The 18982-nt window shown below is 40.3% G+C and overlaps 1 protein-coding gene across 1 annotated transcript in view; it reads left to right on the forward strand.

Annotated features, from left to right (window-relative positions):
* The window catches only part of abcb4 (ATP-binding cassette, sub-family B (MDR/TAP), member 4), a 46141-nt gene that overhangs the window by 21596 nt on the left and 5563 nt on the right, over window positions 1–18982 (forward strand). The window contains exons 7-23 of the mRNA XM_034174826.1: window positions 2352–2523; window positions 2703–2827; window positions 7081–7252; window positions 7336–7449; window positions 8421–8531; window positions 8606–8731; window positions 9679–9882; window positions 9966–10136; window positions 10222–10383; window positions 10498–10692; window positions 11829–11975; window positions 12084–12188; window positions 12431–12508; window positions 12901–12984; window positions 13113–13316; window positions 15796–15896; window positions 16022–16162. Coding sequence (XP_034030717.1) covers window positions 2352–2523; window positions 2703–2827; window positions 7081–7252; window positions 7336–7449; window positions 8421–8531; window positions 8606–8731; window positions 9679–9882; window positions 9966–10136; window positions 10222–10383; window positions 10498–10692; window positions 11829–11975; window positions 12084–12188; window positions 12431–12508; window positions 12901–12984; window positions 13113–13316; window positions 15796–15896; window positions 16022–16162 — 2412 coding nt within the window. The remainder of the gene's footprint in view (window positions 1–2351; window positions 2524–2702; window positions 2828–7080; window positions 7253–7335; window positions 7450–8420; window positions 8532–8605; window positions 8732–9678; window positions 9883–9965; window positions 10137–10221; window positions 10384–10497; window positions 10693–11828; window positions 11976–12083; window positions 12189–12430; window positions 12509–12900; window positions 12985–13112; window positions 13317–15795; window positions 15897–16021; window positions 16163–18982) is intronic.

The raw sequence follows: 18982 nt of genomic DNA on the forward strand, positions 1-18982 counted from the left end.
TAAAATGCATAGTAACATACTATGCCAGTATGCTAGCCATACGAAAGGGAAAATAAGTGTGTCTTAAGTCTGGGCTTGAACGTCTCTACAGAATCTGAGTGTTTTATTGATGCAGGAAGATCATTCCACAAAATGGGCACGATAAGAGAAAGCTCTGTGACCCGCAGACTTTTTATTCACCCGAGGGGACACAAAGTGGGGAGCCCGGACCAGTACGTAGGGTTTAATTAGGTCAGCTAAGTAAGGAGGTGCCAGTCGATGAACAGTTTTATAGGTTAGTAGCAGAACCTTAAAATCTGATCTCACAGGGACAGGAAGCCAGTGAAGGGATGACAAAATGGGTATAATGTGGTCAAACTTTCTGCTTCCTGTCAAGTCTGTCAGCAGCATTTTGAACCAGTTAGAGAGCCCTAATGCTGGACTGCAGTAAACCAGAAAATAGAACATTGCAGTAGTCCAATTTAGAAGAAACAAACGCATGAATTAGTCTGTCTATCAGTCGTAGACAGGATGGGACAAATCTTCGCTATATTTCGCAAGTGGAAGAAAGCAGTCCTAGTAATATCTATAATGTGGAGGTCAAAGGACAACGTAGGACAAAGGTTCCTCACTTTGTCAGTGTGATGTATGGCACACGAGCCTAGGCTAAGTGTTAGCTGGTCAAATGGATGCAGATGTCTCACTGGACCAAGAACCATAACTTCAGTCTTATCAGAGTTTTAGAGTATGAAGTTTCTAGATATCCAGCTTTTCACTGATGCAAGGCAATTGACAGGGTTTTTCTCTATATTGTCAGTATATGTATTATCAAATATTAATGTCTTCACTTTGATGTACTCTCTGTAATCATGTCTTTGATTTCTGTTCTCTATTATATACGTATATGCATGTGTGAAAGTTCATGTACCATTATTCCTCTAAATAATTACTTAGTGGCAAAAGCAATCATATGCGTTGAGCAAGTGACCATTCAATGTGTAGATTGTTTATCTAGAATGTCAGACTGGTAGGCTGGGGTCATGATTAACTAATCACAGATGTGTACTTTTGATTAATGGTTCAGCCTTGAAGGAGAGCATGGCAACCTGACATTGTTATGGAAAGCTTAGGAGACAAGGCTCATATCAATGTAAGACCAGACTTTGTGTCTTTCCATTGTGTTGTGATATCATCATTCCTATATGCTGTATGCAACGATATTCAATAAATAGGAGAGGCAATGGGCGGGACCTTTAGGACGGACGACAGTTCTTTCTGAAGGAGCTTCTCGTTTGTCCTCTCCTGTACAGGATAAAGAAATTCAGTGTCTCCTGGGTGATCATTTCTGTGTGTGGGGAAACTTTTCAGGTCTAACTCTTAAAAACTCTGCAATCTTCTAACTATTTTATGTGGATGAGATTACCAGCAGTTATCGGCATGTATAACTGCGTATCATCAGCATAGCAATGAAAGGTAATCCCAGAATGCCACAATATGTGCCCAAGGGGTGCTATATAAAGGGGAAAAAAAGCAGAGGGCCTAAGATGGACCCCTGTGGAACCCCAGATTTAATGTCACTAAGGTTAGAGGTCATGTTATTGTACAAACAGTGAGAATGACTGGTCAGGTATGATGTCAACCATGCAAGGGCATTCCCAGTAATCCTAAAATGATTTTCCAGCCTATCGAGTAGAATATGGTGATCCACGGTATGAAACGTGGTATCTTTGAACTTGTCCGATGTCTGTGTCTCAAGAATGTTCCCTGTGAATTTGAAGACTCTGTGAGCAGATTTGGAACAAAGTCACCAAGTCACTCTCAAGTCATGAATCGTCAAGTCTCAAGTCATAATGACCACCAATTGTTTGCAAGCTGACTTTGAACTTGCAGATTGATCACTTGAGAATGACTTGACAGTGACTTCATCCCACCTCTGTCTGGCAGTAATTGGACTGGATTAAAGCTGAGCACAGACAGATGGACGGACGCAAAGTCTTCACAATACTCTGGCCTCAGGTAAAAATTATAACTTGCCCTATTTTTATTTATTGTATCTTGATGGAAAATATATAATTGAGAGATTCTTAATTTCATGATTTGATGAGATGAACTGAATTCAGTCACTCTAGATTATCAAAATGAAGCATTTCTGAAGCAGATTTTATGGTATGATAAGAAAGGTTGATATGTGATTTGCAATTTTATGATTATCATCTGGATCTGGACAAAAAATATTAGGAGTAAAATGTTATTTAGGAAACTATCATTCTTCCATTTATGTATACATTTTCCAAAGGCAGATACACCGGCGCTGATGGGCCTCAGCACCTACAAAATCACTGACAATTGTATTTATATATTTACATAAACAGTGATGTCTACAAGATCCAGGAGGGTATTGGTGACAAGGTGGGGATGCTGATCCAGTCCTTCACCACCTTCTTTGCATCCTTCATCATTGGCTTCACTACGGGCTGGAAGCTCACTCTGGTCATTATGGCTGCCAGTCCTGTGCTCGCAGTTTCAGCAGGACTCTTCAGTAAGGTCCGTTCCCCTCTGTCAGTGATCATCTCCTCCTGTACCAGTGTTGGTGTTTAATGAACTTTGGCCATCTGTTCTTTCTCTCTTCATTTCCATGATTTGATGTTCTTCATATGTGCATGTTCTCAGGATGTTCATCTAAAGAGTAAATAAATAAAATGCTGTTCTCCTTGTGCGTGTAGGTGCTGACGTCCTTCACATCCAAAGAGCAAACTGCTTATGCCAAAGCAGGAGCTGTGGCTGAGGAGGTGCTCTCTTCGATTCGGACCGTGTTTGCCTTCAGTGGTCAAAGCAGGGAGATAAGCAGGTGTGTGTGTGTCATATCCAGTGTTGCCACAGTTACTTTGAAAAATAATCCAATTACTGATTGCTCCTTCAAAAAGTAACTTGGTTTCTTTACTGATTACTCCATGTTAAAACTAAGTTAGATTACTCGTTACTTCATTAGTTACTTTCAGCAGCTGCCGAACCCCCCCGCCCCCGCTGCCACTTCAACATGAAAATGATGACCTGTTTTGCCAATACTCACTTTGTAGTCACCCTTTAACTTCAGTGAACATAAATACTTTTTTTATAAAAAAAAAAAATAAAATAAAGACATCTTTCTTGACCTCACATTTAAATGTTGACAGCACTGTAATGGTAAAACTTACAATTTGGAGCCTACATTGTTTATAAATGTAACTATTAAATTCTTTCTAATATTTAAATTATTTCTAAGCATTTTAGTTGTTGAACTTATTATTATAATAATAATAATGTCTTAAAGTGGACACTTAATCAAGGGGTGTTGTGGTGGGGCTCATTCCTCCCCCGCTCTACGCACCCTTTCCATCTGTATTTACCTTTTGTTTACAGTCTGAGAAGGAAGAATGGATAACATGTATTTATGCAGAAACATGACCAGATTGACAGGTAAAAAAGTTTTATCAGTGTTTTTTTTTATGTCGTGTCGTCCTCAGAAAGAGACTTCAGGTGCATTTGGGTGGGGAAAAAAAGCATTAGTATTTGTTGTTAAATGCATTGCAGGTCTTCATCTGTTTTTAGCGAGGACACAGAGTGGCTCAGAGTTTTAAAGAAAAAAAAAAAGGAAAAATATCTTTTACTGTAGGTTGAGAGGTGACAGCCATTTTTCCAACTCTGAGCTGCTACACAAAACCATAGATAAACTGCTCGCTGAAAGTGGGTGAAGTGGGCGGTTCAGTCAAACCCTGACCTCCCCCTGCCCGGGCCAGTTTTAATGCTGCGATTGACCCACAATACACACACGAACGGTCTATCCAGAAAGTATTCACAGCGCTTCACCTTTCCACATTTTATGTTACAGCCTTATTCCAAAATGGAGTCATTTCATTTTTCCCCTCAAAATTTGACTCGCAACACACCATAATGATAACATGAAAAAGTGTTTTTTGCAAATTTATTAAAAATTTATTAAAAGTTGGATGGGGAGCGTCGGTGCACAGCCATTTTCAGATCTCTCCAGAGATGTTCAATCTGATTCAGGTCTGGGCTCTGGCTGGGCCACTCAAGGACATTCACAGAGTTGTCCTGAAGCCACTCCTTTGATATCTTGGCTGTGTGCTTAGGGTCATTGTCCTGCTGAAAGACAAACCGTTGCCCCAGTCTGAGGTCAAGAGCGCTCTGTAACAGGTTTTCATCCAGGATGTCTCTTTACATTGCTGCATTCATCTTCCTGACTAGTTTCCCAGTTCCTGCCACTGAAAAACATCCCTACAGCATGATACTGCCACCACCATGGTTCACTGGTGCCTGGTTTCCTCCAAACACGTGGCCTGGCATTCACACCACAGAGTTCAATTTTGTCTCATCAGACCAGTGAATTTTGTTTTTTCGTGGTCTGAGAGTCCTTCAGGTGCCTTTTGGCAAACTCCAGGTGGGCTGCCATGTGCCTTTTACTAAGGATTGGCTTCCATCTGGCCACTCTACCACACAGGCCTGATTGGTAGATTGCTGCAGAGATGGTTGTCCTTCTGGAAGTTTCTCCTCTCTCACAGAGGAGTACTGGAGCTCTGACAGAGTTACCATCAGGTTCTTGGTCACGTCCCTAAGGCCCTTCTCCCCCAATCGCTCAGTTTAGATGGGCATCCAGCTCTAGGAAGAGTTCTGGTGGATCTGAAATTCTTCCATTTACAGATGATGGAGGCCATTGTGTTCATTGGGACCTTCAAAGCAGCAGAAATGTTTCTGTACCCTTCCCCAGATTTCTGCTCGAGACAATCCTGTCTCAGAGATTTACAGACAATTCCTTTGACTTCTTGCTTGGACTGTGCACCAACATGCACTGTCAACTGTGGGACTTTATATGCAGATGGGTGTGTGCCTTTCCAAGTCATGTCCAATCAACTGGACTCCAATTACTCTGTAGAAACATCTCAAGGATGATCAGTGGAAATAAGATGCACCGGAGCTCAATTTTGTGCTTCATGGCAAAGACTGTAAGTACTTATGTATGTGATTTCTTGTTTTTTTTTAATTTTTAATACATTTGCAAAAATCTCCAAAAACAAAAACCTTTTTTCACATTGTCATTATGGGGTGTTGTCTGTAGAACTTTGAGGGCAAAAAAGAATTTCATCCATTTTGAAATAACATAGTAAAATATGAAAAAGTGAAGTGCTGTGAATACTGTGTGTTTGTGTATGTATATATACATACAGTTAGGTTGAAAGTATACATGCAAGAACATACACATGGTCAGTCTTGTATATTAGATCACAACCCACTCACTGGAGCCTTTATTTTCGCAGTTCACGTGGTACTCAAGTCATGTAGCAAGCATCACGTGGGCAGCGTGTGGCGCATGCGAGTTCTGGCATGCGTTTTTTTCCATTAAAATGTCCCTGCTGTGTACGTCATGCCAGAGCATTGCAGTGATATGACATGCTATCACATTTTTATAATCATTCACTTGAGTCTGATGAATGTCACAAATTGATCTATGAAAATTAATGATAACATACACACAATGCGACTTACTACACCTTAACTAAAGTGACATGAAATATACATTGACATGGCTGAAATCTTCTCTCTTACCCGTGCATAGAACGGGTAACTCACTAAGTGTACATATGTATGTGTGTATATATACATATGTACAACCCCAATTCCAGTGAAGTCGGGACGTTGTGTAAAATGTAAATAAAAACAGAATACAATGATTTGCAAATCCTCTTCAACCTATATTCAATTGAATACATGACAAAGACAAGATATTTAATGTTCAAACTGATAAACTTTATTGTTTTTGTGCAAATTTTTGCTGATTGTGAAATGGATGCCTGCAACACGTTTCGAAAAAGTTGGGACAGTTTACCACTGTGTTACATCACCTTTCCTTCTAACAACACTCAATAAGCATTTGGGAACTGAGGACACTAATTGTTGAAACTTTGCAGGTGGGAGTCTTTCCCATTCTTGCTTGATGTATGACTTCAGTTGTTCAACAGTCCGGGGTCTCCGTTGTCGTATTTTGCGCTTCATAATGCGCCACACATTTTCAATGGGCAACAGTTCTGGACTGCATGCAGGCCAGTTTGGTACCTGCGCTCTTTTACTACAAAGCCACGCTGTTGTAACGTGCAGAATGTGGCTTGGCATTGACAGTTTTTAATGCAGTGCCGCCTGAGGGATCGAAGGTCACGGGTATTCGATGTTGGCTTTCGGCCTTGCCGCTTACGTGTAGAAAGTTCTCCATATTCTCTGAATCTTCTGATTATATTATGGACTGTAGATGATGGAATTGAATGTTGAGAAACATTGTTCTTAAACTGTTAGACTGTTTTTACACACAGTTGTTCACAAAGTGGTGATCCTCACCCCATCTTTGCTTGTGAATGGCTGAGCCTTTTGGGGATGTTCCTTTTTATACCTAATCATGACACTCATCTGTTTCCAACTTGTTCACCTGTGGAATGTTCCAAACAGGTGTTCTTTGAGCATTCGTCAACTCTCCCAGTCTTTTCTTGCCCCTGTCGCAGCTTTTTGAAATGTATTGCAGGCATCCATTTCCAAATGAGCAAATATTTGCACAAAAACAAAAAAGTCTATCAGTTTGAACATTAAATATCTTGTCTTGTGGTGTATTCAATTGAATATAGGTTGAAGACGATTTGCAAATCATTGTATTCTGTTTTTTTTATTTACATTTCACACTATGTCCCAACTTTATTGGAATTAGGGTTGTATATGTATGCTGAACCTATGTTCATCTTCCCAAAGGTTGATTATCATTACTGAAGTGTTTTAATCCAAGGTTTTGCCTGAATTTTTTTTTTTTCTCACAAAATCTCATTTTATGCTCTGTTGGTGGAAGCTGTGAGAAGTGTTTTTCTCCACAAGAAAGCAAATAAAGAAAAGCCTCTCTAAGGCTCTCGCATACACTGTCCTTTAATGTCTTTGAAAATGATCCCAGTCTGTAATTGAATAAAATCCATTAAAAAAGGATGGATCAGTGCTTTTAACAGACTATCCGTCTGTGCTAAAGACACAGCTGTCATTGGAATCTAATTTCAGTTGAGTCTGTATGCCTCAAAGATATCAAAAGAACCTGGAGGATGCTAAGAACATGGGAATAAGGAAGGCACTCTCAGCTAACATTGCCATGGGCTTCACCTTCCTGATGATCTACCTGTCCTATGCTCTGGCCTTCTGGTATGGCAGTACACTCATCTTGAGTGGAGAATACACCATTGGGACTGTACTAACAGTAAGCACACTGCAGTTTTAGTTTCAGGTTATAGTTACATATGGAACTACATGGAGAAGTAAAGAGTATGTGATTGTCTTCAGGTGTTCTTCACTGTGATTATTGGCGTGTTTGCTGTGGGACAGACATCTCCCAACATCCAGTCCTTTGCCAGCGCCAGGGGAGCTGCACACAAAGTGTACAGCATAATTGACAATGTAAGGAATGCACTGATTTTCTCCAAAGTGCACAGAAAAAAAAAATCCCCCCCCACACACACACACACACACTTTTTTTTTTCGCTCAAATTTCTGTTGTGTTGGGCAGCTGTCAGTTTGCATTATCTAATGTGCTGCAACAGTCTGGCACTCTGGGAAGCATCTTTGATGTTGTGGACAACTTGGAGCTGGTAATGAGATTTTGGATTTTGCTCTAATTAGAGCACCTGCTGATGGCATGGAAGGAAAAAAACTACAGGTCACTTGGTTAATATTTCCCAGCTGTGGGTCTTAGGGGTTTAGTTAATGGCTTCACACAACCATTAACTATGAGCGCAAAAAAAGTATTTATCATTCATATTGTCTGGAAAAAAAATATATACCAGGGTATGTAAACTTTTGAGCACAACTGTATGAGACCCCACTGTTTAGCTGAAGCCCATTTAAGATGCCGTTGTCACTGTGGGGTGACCTTGTTTAGGTTACTGCAGGCCTGTTAATGTTTCACCTTGTCAACTCTTAGATTAGTGTATAATCACGTGGACAGCTGTAGGCAAATTAGCATGCATGTTCTGAAGCATGAGCAGAAATAAAAGGGCACAAACTGCAGTTTGATCTTCTGAAGAATGGGGGATCCCAGAGCAACATAACAGTCTGACTTTTTGACACAACACAGACTTCAGCTTTTGTCACAAGCAGGGTAAGAGAGAATAGTGTGTGTGTGTGTGTGTGTGAGAGTGAGCGTACACACACAGTGAAACACAGAGTTGTGTATATAATCTTGAGTCTGGTGAAATAGTCCCACTCTAACCTGGGCGGCTAACACACTTCCTCCCATTGTCTGTCTGAGGTTATGAAAAGAGTCAGGTTCGTCAGCCCACTGCGGACACTGTGGGTGCTCACTACAGCTTACGCTCACGTTACACTGAGAACTGCACTGAGGTGTAAATGAAATCCTACTGTCTCAACAGAAACCAACTATCGACAGCTACGCTGAGGCTGGATTCAAGCCAGACTGTATCAAAGGGAACATAGAGTTCAAGAACGTCCACTTCAACTACCCTTCAAGGCCAGAAGTTAAAGTATGCTCATCACCAGTCCCAGACGTACCCAAAGTCTGCAGAAAACATGTTGTCAATGTGCTTTATCATTTTAGGTATTAAGTGACATGTCTCTGAGCGTGAAGAGTGGACAGACTATTGCGTTAGTGGGCAGCAGCGGCTGTGGCAAAAGTACCACGATCCAGCTGCTGCAGAGGTTCTACGATCCTCAGGAAGGTTCTGTAAGTGACATAATTTGAGAAACATTTGTTTGTTCCACTACCCCAACGTGCCTGGGCCAGTTTATACCAGTGTTGCTCTGTGCATTTAGGATGACCTCAGAGTTGACCCTTAAGAGATTTCTTTTGACAAAGGTCTTGGAGGGAGGTTCCAAACATCAAAATTTTGATTTATCTGTTTGTTGCCTTACTCCTTTTGGGTCATTTAGTTGATTTCCATCAAACTTGATATATTCATGACAATCAACCACTGCTTTGTTCTGAAATGGTTTGCTTTGGTCAAGATAATTTTGGTCAGTTGTCAAAATTTACACTTTCATGACCAATGTCCACTGAATTTGGCACATGTGGGGGGGGGGCTTCTGTAATTGCTCAGTCAACAGAAAATTTACCAAATGTCAGTGAGTTCAAATGTCCGATTGCCGTTAGTGTTTTCATGTCCACAGGTATTATTACTAAGTTTGTAGAATTCTGACACATTTAGAAAATCTGTCCATATTATTATTATTATTAATTATTTATTTATTTATTTATTTTTAAGTTAGCTGACTTAGTTAGTGGAACAAAATTGATTGGATGCTAATTGGTTTGCTAATGGTTTTCAAAGTTAGCTTAAAAGCTAATCTGTTAATGAAAAAAAATTGTTTTGCTAATTACCTATTAGCTGAACTGTGCTCACCACTTTCTATAACTGGGATATACAGGCTTACATTATTGTAATACATATTGAGACTGGTGATTTTTAAATTGTACCTTATTGAGGATTGCATCGCTACATTACAAAATAAAATGGACCATTACAGAAATGATTCCACACTCAGTTGTATAATTGAAGCCACTCATCACAATAGTCTTCTCCACTGATTCATCAGGTTGAAGGTAAAGTAACTCCATCATTTTTACATTACATTAAATACTGTTTAACCCCTAATTTGCCTCCATTTGTCAAGGTATCTATAGATGGTCACGACATCCGTTCTCTCAATGTGCGCTGTTTGAGGGAGATGATTGGTGTTGTGAGCCAAGAGCCCATCCTTTTTGCCACCACCATTGCGGAGAACATCAGATATGGTCGACTTGACGTGACAAAGGAAGAGCTCGAACAAGCTGCAAAGGAGGCGAACGCTTATGACTTCATAATGACCCTTCCTGATGTATGTTTGCAATTTGATGGCTTGTTCTCTTCTGAATTCATCAGAAATAGTTTATTGAAACTGAAACTTTTGTCATTGAGCAGAAGTTTGAGACACTTGTAGGAGATCGAGGAACTCAGATGAGTGGAGGACAGAAACAAAGGATTGCAATTGCTCGAGCTCTAGTCCGCAACCCCAAAATCCTTCTACTGGATGAAGCCACCTCAGCTCTAGATGCTGAGAGTGAAACCATTGTTCAAGCTGCACTCGACAAGGTCTAAACATGGATTTGGAAATTATGTAAGAAATCACAATTACAGTGCTCACATTCATAGTCTGAAAAAACCTTTTTGTTTACAGGTTAGACAAGGTCGTACTACTATAATTGTGGCTCACCGCCTCTCAACTATCAGAAACGCTGACATGATCGCCGGCTTCCAGAAAGGAGTAGTTGTTGAGCTGGGCACTCACAGCAAACTGATGAAAAAACATGGGGTCTACCACACGCTGGTCACCATGCAGGTACAATGACAATTCATTCACGTAATGTGTGTGTGGTGCAGAGATTGCGTTAAACTGTCCAGTTTGTCGGGAAACCAGCAGGAATTTGTAGTTTCAGTGTTGTCTTTCCTTCAGACTTTTCAGAAGGTTGATGATGGCGAGGAGTTAGAATACGAGCAGGCTGTGGATGAGAAAAGCCCATCAGTCATGTCCTTTTCGGAGTCCTCTCTGTACAGGAGAAAGTCCACAAAGGGCTCTTCTTTCATTGGCTCAGAAGGAGAAAAGGGGGAGAATCAAAAAGAGGAGGATGACAAGGACAAAACTGAGGAGGTGAGCAGCAGAACAGCATTTCTGAGTGTTTGGATTCACATTTAGCATCTTAACTTTAGTACTCTACAGCCAGCAGAGGTCATGTTATAAGTCAAGGTTACCTGCTCTGATTGGCCAGGGGTGTGGACATTTTGAGGAAACGATAAGGAATTATGCATCCCTTTGAGTCAGGGACAGTTTGTCATTTTGCCTCTGTACACCACCACAGTGGAGATGAGTCGAAACAGTTAAGTGAGGCCAAAGGTAAACTAACATAATTACAAGGATTATTAATATTTAAACGTCTTTTGGAAATCCAGAACCCTTGGACATCACTTAATGCTGGGTTTCCTCCCTTGAGATGCTTTGTAGTCACCAGTTGGTGTTTGCTTGTGGGTCCTTCTGCCCTCAGTTTTGTCTTCAGCAGTGGAAAATTCTCTGTTGGGTTTAGCTCAGTAGAGTAATTGATTGAAGAAGGATATCCCATTGCTTTGCATGGAAAAGCTCTTGTGTTGCTTTGGGAATGTGTTTTGGTTCATTATTCATCTGTACTGGCAAGCACCGTCCTAGCAGTTTGCCAGTGTTTGGCTGAATTTCAGCAAGTGGCATGGATCTATCCACTTCTGAATTCATGATGCTGTTTTCCCTCAGCAGTCACGACATCTACAAACATCAGTGATGCAGTTCATTTGGCGGATATACATGACCATACTATACTGCTTTCACCTTATGCTTCCCATCTTGGACTTATCAGAATTTTATCTGCTTGTCACGCAATAACAAGAGATCAGACAAACATCTGTATGAAACTGCTTATCGGTCAATAGTCCAATTATTTGTCGCCTCTTAAAGTGTATAAAAATGTCTTTTATTCCCAAACGGTTAATGTAGAATTAAAGCTGAAACTCTCCACAACAAGGGTATTTTGATCATTTTCTTTAAGGTCCACTGTGGTGGTGTACAGAGGAAAATTTTCAAAAATGGTCACCATCCAAATACCTATGGACCTGAATGTACATGTTCAGTCTCTCACTTAGTCACCCAATAACTCTTCAGGTAATTTATTCATTGACCAAAACTCTTGTTTCATGTCGCTGTGTCACTTTGTCAGACTGTTGTGTTTCGCAGGGGTTTTTGATTCACTTGTCTATCTGTAGGATGACAAAGTTCCTGAGGTGTCATTCTTCAAAGTGTTGCGTCTCAACCTTCCAGAGTGGCCGTACATCCTTGTGGGAATCACGTGTGCCACCATCAATGGAGCAATGCAGCCACTTTTTGCAATTGTCTTCTCCAAGATCATTGCTGTAAGATCCTTTTAAGTGTTAATGTAGACGCACGAGCATTCATCCATATTTGAAAAAATAAATAAACAAAACTGTACGTCACAAATGGGTTCTGTTTCAACTTCTCAGGTATTTGCAAATCCAAATAAAGAAGAGGTCAGGGAACAATCCCAGTTCTTTTCATTCATGTTCATCGCTATTGGAGGTGGAACCTTTGTTGCCATGTTTCTGCAGGTGTGAATGTGGTAAACACAACTGTACTTTACAGGACATAGTTTACTCCTTCCATCTCAACCTTTATTTCATTACAATAACTCTAAAGCATAGACGTAACACCAATTTATGGCAGCATCTACAAATATCTACACACATAAACACTTTAAGATCACAATGTTGCAGAATAAACACAGTATGCCGCAGTTCATGCCATGATTGTCCATGTGTGCTCATGTTTTCAACATATAAACATTGTACAGGGTTTCTGTTTTGGGAAATCTGGTGAGATTCTGACCATGAAACTGAGACTCGGTGCCTTTAAGTCCATGATGAGACAGGTGAGTAAAGACAAAGATCTTTACCACAGCAATTTCTTTTAAGTATTGTGTTGTGATGGTTAGCAGAGTATGTGTTTAATTTAAAAAAAAAAGTCCTGCACACTTAGATCCATGCAAATCTTTTTAATGTCTTTTTTTTTTTTAACCAAGTTTTATTAGCGCATTGCACATCAACAAAAACAGGTTTGTCATTTGTAACCTAGAAGTCAGTCAGTCTAATCAACTGAAGGGGTTACACCTGTATAAGGTCACCTATGTTCAGTTGGGAGTTGTAGTTCAACCTATTCGTAGTGCTCTGGGTACACAGGTCCACCTGTATAAAACACAATAAATAATGGGGAGAGTATGTCTAAAATCTGCTTAGTTATTCCAGGATTTTTTTGTTTTTGTAGGACCTTGGGTGGTTTGATGACCCCAAAAACAGTGTTGGTGCCCTAACTACCCGACTAGCCACAGATGCTTCTCAAGTACAAGGGGTAAACCCAAGAAATATAATAATGCGCAACATGCACAGATTTCTCTCACAATGCCAACAACAACAAATCATCTTGTAAATAGATCTGTAATGCTGTTTGCCTTCCTTCCACCATTGACCTGCCCTCAGGCCACAGGCGTCCGCATGGCCACATTGGCACAGAACGTAGCTAACCTGGGCACCGCAATTCTGATTTCCTTTGTGAATGGTTGGGAGTTGACGATGTTGATCTTGGCTGTGGTGCCTATCATGGCCGTGGCTGGCGCTGTGCAGATAAAGCTGCTCGGTGGACATGCTGCTGCAGACAAGAAGGAACTAGAAAAAGCTGGAAAGGTAGGGAATGATGGGGAATATGTGGATGATAGACCTTTACTAACCCTTAGGTAAGACTCAGATGGACATTTGGTAGGGTTGTAATGGTGCACCTCCATCATGATTGTGTATGAGTAACTGATTTGTGGTCACGTTTCCTCATACAAGTGTAGAAACAAACTCTAAACATGGAAATATAACTGAAGTCAGTGTTCCAGATGCCATCTTTCTTTCTTCAGTATGATACGATAGACTTTATTGTCCCCAAAGGGAAATTTGTCTTGGACTTCAAGTGTTCTGCAAACATTTCTGTCTCAAAAATCAATACAACAACAAACAGTACACTGCTTGCATGCCTATGGAAAATTCATCAGCATATTGCACGTTACCCATAATATAATTTGTAATTAAAACAGCATAATAAAACAGATAAAAACCAGATTAAAACAGGTAATAAGCTAACATACACACCTTAGTTGTACATATGCATATGTATACATACGTATGCATACACATCTGTGCACAAGCCCCTAACGCTGCTCCCAGACAACCCTGCTGCATTCAGGAGTCTACAGTTGAAGTGGGAACAAGAGAGTTCTTGTATCTGTTCAGTTTGCACTTTGGGACTCTGTCTACCAGATGGTAAAAATTCATACTGCTGATAGAGGATGTGGGACGGATCACAGAGTATTTCTGTGCTTGCCTATAGACAGACTGCACATAGATGGGCTAGAGGGGAAGGTTTCCGGTCCTCCCCATAACCTCCATGGCGGTCGACGAGAAAGCCTTGATTTTAACTGAACCGATAAGTTCCCAGACCATGCTGTCATCCCATATCTAATAATGCTCTCCAACACTGCCCGATAAAATAACATGACTTTCTGGTCAACATAAAACTCCCTGAGTTGACGTAAAAAATAGTCTTTGCTGTAAGCGTGTACATAAATTATCAATATGGGTTTCACAACTAAACAGGTTATGTAATGGCCCAGTCACACGGCACTTAACGAAGGGCAACGAAGCCAGAACGAAACAAGAAATCTGGACATTCGTTGGCATCATTTAACCTTCGTTCAGCTTCGTTCCTGCAGCTGGCACTTCATCAGGGTTTTTAAACTGTTGAAAAATTTGAACAAAGGGCAACGAAAACCTCAATTCATCCATGTTTCGTTTTGCTGTTGTTCTGAAAGTTTTTTTTTAATCGTTTGTTCAGTTTTTGTAACGTTATTGTTTAGTTTGACTTTGTTCGACCAGCTGAATGTTTTCACACAGTACAGAAGCTGCTTCTGGGCGCTGCCGCTGCACTCGTACCATCGGAAATTACAGGGCAAACTCAGCCTGTTTGGATTTTTTATCTGGGTGGGGGGTCAGCTTCAGTGGGCTCAGGCACCTTGTATAGGACAGAATTAATCTTTTGTGTGGATACAATTAAGTATTTTGCTACAAGCAACTGCTGAATTTGAAACAACAAAAATGTTGTCTAATTTCCGACGGTACTTGAACCCAGCGGCAACGACACAAGCAGCACCTGCGTGCGCTTATTTTTTATTAAATATAACTGAGTGTAGGAATGACAATCCAGCCCTTATGTATGTACACGTGGCAACAGGTAGATAATTCAAATGATTATACAGTATAAAGAGCTGTTCTGGAAGGCAGAATTCACGTTGTGGATCAGCTGCAGCTCGTGGAATAACCGCACGAGTCAATGTGCGGCGTTCACACGGACTGATGAATTTACTACTCTGATATATTCAATCATCTTTACACTTATATTTATTCCCTGTTTTGACAGTTTTGTTATAAATCAGTATATATAGCTTAGTAATGTGATACAGCAGTGACGACGGCACACTAGGGTTTTTGTTTTTTTTTAATTGGCGCAAGATGGAGCACACAGCGTGTCGACAGACAGTGAGGATGAAGGATATGATCCCTCTTTTGTTCTGGACGAGGAACCAGAGCAGGTGGTCCACCGACGTGCGCACAGATCTCTACAGCTTCTGTTTGCAGTTTCTCCAGGATTCAGGCGCTATGAGCTCCGTCTCAGCGCCGAGTCCTGGAACTCAGAGATGCAGACACACACTGCTCCAGCAGTGGCTCCAGGCGCGTTTCATTTAAAGCATCGAGATTGTTAGCTTCGGTTTTGTTAAGTTCCTCTTTCGTCCCTTTTGCACTCTTGCTTAGCAGGCTATTTGGTGATAAAGCTCTTTCATCCACCTTTTCTCAATGAATTGTGACTTTTTTACTTTTTCCCTTCGTTCAGGAATCGTCGTGTGCCATGTGACTGGGCCATAAGTGAACACCTAGATATCTATAAGAGCTTACCCAACGTTTTTTTTTTTTTTTTTTTTTATCATGAACTATAACTGGCATATGGTCCCCAACAGACTTTTTTCCTTTATGTTAAACTGTACACAGTTTGGGGCATGTAAAATAGCGTTTAGTTTCATGTTTATTTTCCATCCCTAATATTTGTATATTTGCTGTGTTTTTCCAGATTGCTACAGAGGCAATTGAGAATATCCGCACAGTTGCCTCACTCACCAGAGAACCAAAGTTTGAGTCTCTGTACCAGGAAAATCTCCAAATTCCATATAAGTAGGAGAACTTGTATTGTCACAACAATAGAAATATTTTTATTTCTATGATTTTTTTTTTTTGTTTGTTTGTTTCTCCAAATCCTGTTTTTTTTTTTTTGTTTTTTTTTTCCCCCTCTCCTATAGGAACTCCCAGAAAAAGGCCCATGTGTACGGCATTACCTTTTCCTTCTCCCAGGCCATGATCTACTTTGCTTATGCAGGATGTTTCCGCTTCGGTGCTTGGCTCATTATGGCAAAAAGGATGGATTTTGAATCAGTATTTCTGTGAGTACACCAGTGACAGTAGGACAGTTTTCATCATAATCGGGAGATTAACCATTAGTTTTATAGACAAGGTTCTTCACAGATCATAGATGGTAACGTGAGACAAAAGAGATGCAGCTGGCAGGAGAGGTGGTTCACATGGTAATCATTAACCTGGTCTAAGATTTACGCATGAAACATACACACGTTTCAGGCTGCCACTATTGTGTCAAGCTTTATTACGAGGAGGAGCTTCTGCTCTGGTTTATATTGTACAAGTTATAAAACAAGGGTCTTCAAAGTTCATCGTACTTTAAGCTTCTGATTGACTATAAAGTTGCGAAACAAGAGCCATATGAATTCCACACCCACACAACATTTTAGCAGGTTCATCCAGACAAAGTGCTTCGCACGCTTCAGACCCACAGCCTGATTTTTAAATTCTTTTCAAGAGCCCAACCTTGGGCCTCCTGTACACTATCTCAGTATTAAAATAGGTCAACTTGAACAATAGAACATTTAGAATTCTTTAATGTAGCACTTGTCAAATTAAAGCTGTATTTTCGAGTGAATAAGTCAGTTTTGAAATTATTTTTAATACCTGTAATTTACGTATAATCCGGAGTGAATTATATACCAAAAAATACAGAATCTGTGTGGCCCTGTGACCGACTGGAGTCCTGTCCAATGTGTACCCCATCTCGCGCTTTATGACTGCTGGGATAGGCTCCCAGACCCTTGATAGGAATAAGCGAGTATAGAAAAATGAATGAAATGCTTAAAATTTCTTGTCATTCTATATGTACATTCATTTAAACATTTATTTCTGTACCAAGCATTTTTTTATTTTTTTATAATTTTTCCTCTCCACAATTTATATGATGGTAGTTGTGATTGTGTGCAAAACAGTGACTCAGACACATGACCTTTAGATATTGTGTACTTTGAACTGTGAGGTAACCACATCACAGTGCATCCAGAAGGTATTCAGTGTTTCACTTTTTCCACATTTTATGTTACAGCCTTATTCCAAAATGGATGAAATTCTTTTCTTTTTTTTTTCCTTAAATTCTACGCACAATACCCCATAATGACACTGTAAAAGCTTTTTTTTTTTTTTTTTTTTTTTTTTTTTTTTTTTTAGATTTTTGCAAATTTATTAAAAATAAAAAGCTAAGAATCACATGTACATAAGTATTCACAGCCTTTGCCATAAGCTCAAAATTGAGCACAGGTGCATCCTGTTTCCATTGATTATCCTTAAGATGTTTCTACAACTTAATTGGAGTCCACCTGGGGTAAATTCAGTTGATTAGCCATGATTTGGAAAGGCACACACCTGTCTACATATAAGGTCACACAGTTGCATGTCAGAGAACAAACCAAGCATGAAGTCAAAGGAATTGTCTGTAAACCTCAGAGACAGGATTGTCTCAAGGCACAAATCTGTGGAAAGGTACAGAAACATTTCTGCTGCTTTGAAGGTCCCAATGAGCACAGTGGTCTCTTCCATAATTGGAAGAAATTTAGATCCACCAGGACTCTCCCGAGAACTGGCCGCCCATCTAAATTGAGCAATCGGGTGAGAAGGGCCTTAGTTAGGGAGGTGACCAAGAATCCAACGGTCAGTCTGTCAGAGCTCTAGTATTCTTCTGTGGAGACAGGAGAACCTTCCAAAAGGACAACCATCTCTGCAGCAATCCACCAAACAGGATTGTATGGTAGTCTGGCCAGACGGAAGCCACTCCTTAGTAAAAAGGCACATGGCAGCCCACCTAGAGTTTGCCAAAAGGCACTTGAAGGACTCTCAGACCATGAGAAACAAAATTCTCTGGTCTGATGAGACAAAGATTGAACTCTTTGGCGAGAATGCCAGGTGATATGTTTGGAGGAAACCAGGCACCATCCCTACAGTGAAGCATGGTGGTGGGAATGTTTTTCAGCAGCAGGAACTGGGAGACTAAACAGGATTGAGGGAAAGATGAATGCAGCAATGTACAGAGACATCCTGGATGAAAACCTGCTCCAGAGCGCTCTTGACCTCAGACTGGGGCGACAGTTCATCTTTCAGCAGGACAGTGACCCCAAGTACACAGCCAAGATATCAGAGGAGTGGCTTCAGGACAACTCTATGAATGTCCTTGAGTGGCATCCAAGCTTGTGGCATCATATTTAAGAAGACTTGAGGCTGTAATTGCTGCCAAAGGTGCATCAACAAAGTATTAAGCAAAGGCTGTGAATACGTATGTACATGTGATTTCTTACTTTTTTAATAAATTAGCAAAAAATTTAAAGATGATTTTTTTATGTGGTCATTATGGGTTGTGAGTAGAATTTTGAGGGGGGAGAAATTACTCAATTTTGGAGTAAGGTTGTAACATAAAATGTGGAAAAAGCGAAGTGCTGTGACTATTTTCTGGCTGCACTGTACAACTGTAAAGGGTGTGTGTGTGTTCGCTCTCGCGGTCACACACTCACGCATAAATAAATTTCTTTATTTTTCAGGACTTGGTTAAAGATGCATTTGTGGTTACTATTAACAATAATATGAAGTTTTACACTATCTGTTGGTCACAACTTTTGAGCTTGGATGACTGAAAGGTCAAAGTCAACTGTTTAAATTTGGAGCAATTTATAGATTAATCAGAATAGGTTTAATTTGCAGAGTATCCACAGAATACAAGGAATTTGACTTCGGTTTAAGCTGGTTTATTGAGTTTGGTTTATTCAAGGATAAAGTAGTTCAGTTTTAGACAGACTTGGTCAAATGTCCAGACCAAACGGAGCCATATATTGTACAATCAGCGAGTCACAAAAACTGTTTGCATGACTCTGTGTCAA

The sequence above is a fragment of the Thalassophryne amazonica genome, chromosome 7 (genome assembly GCF_902500255.1).
Source record: "Thalassophryne amazonica chromosome 7, fThaAma1.1, whole genome shotgun sequence".
NCBI lineage: Eukaryota > Metazoa > Chordata > Actinopteri > Batrachoidiformes > Batrachoididae > Thalassophryne > Thalassophryne amazonica.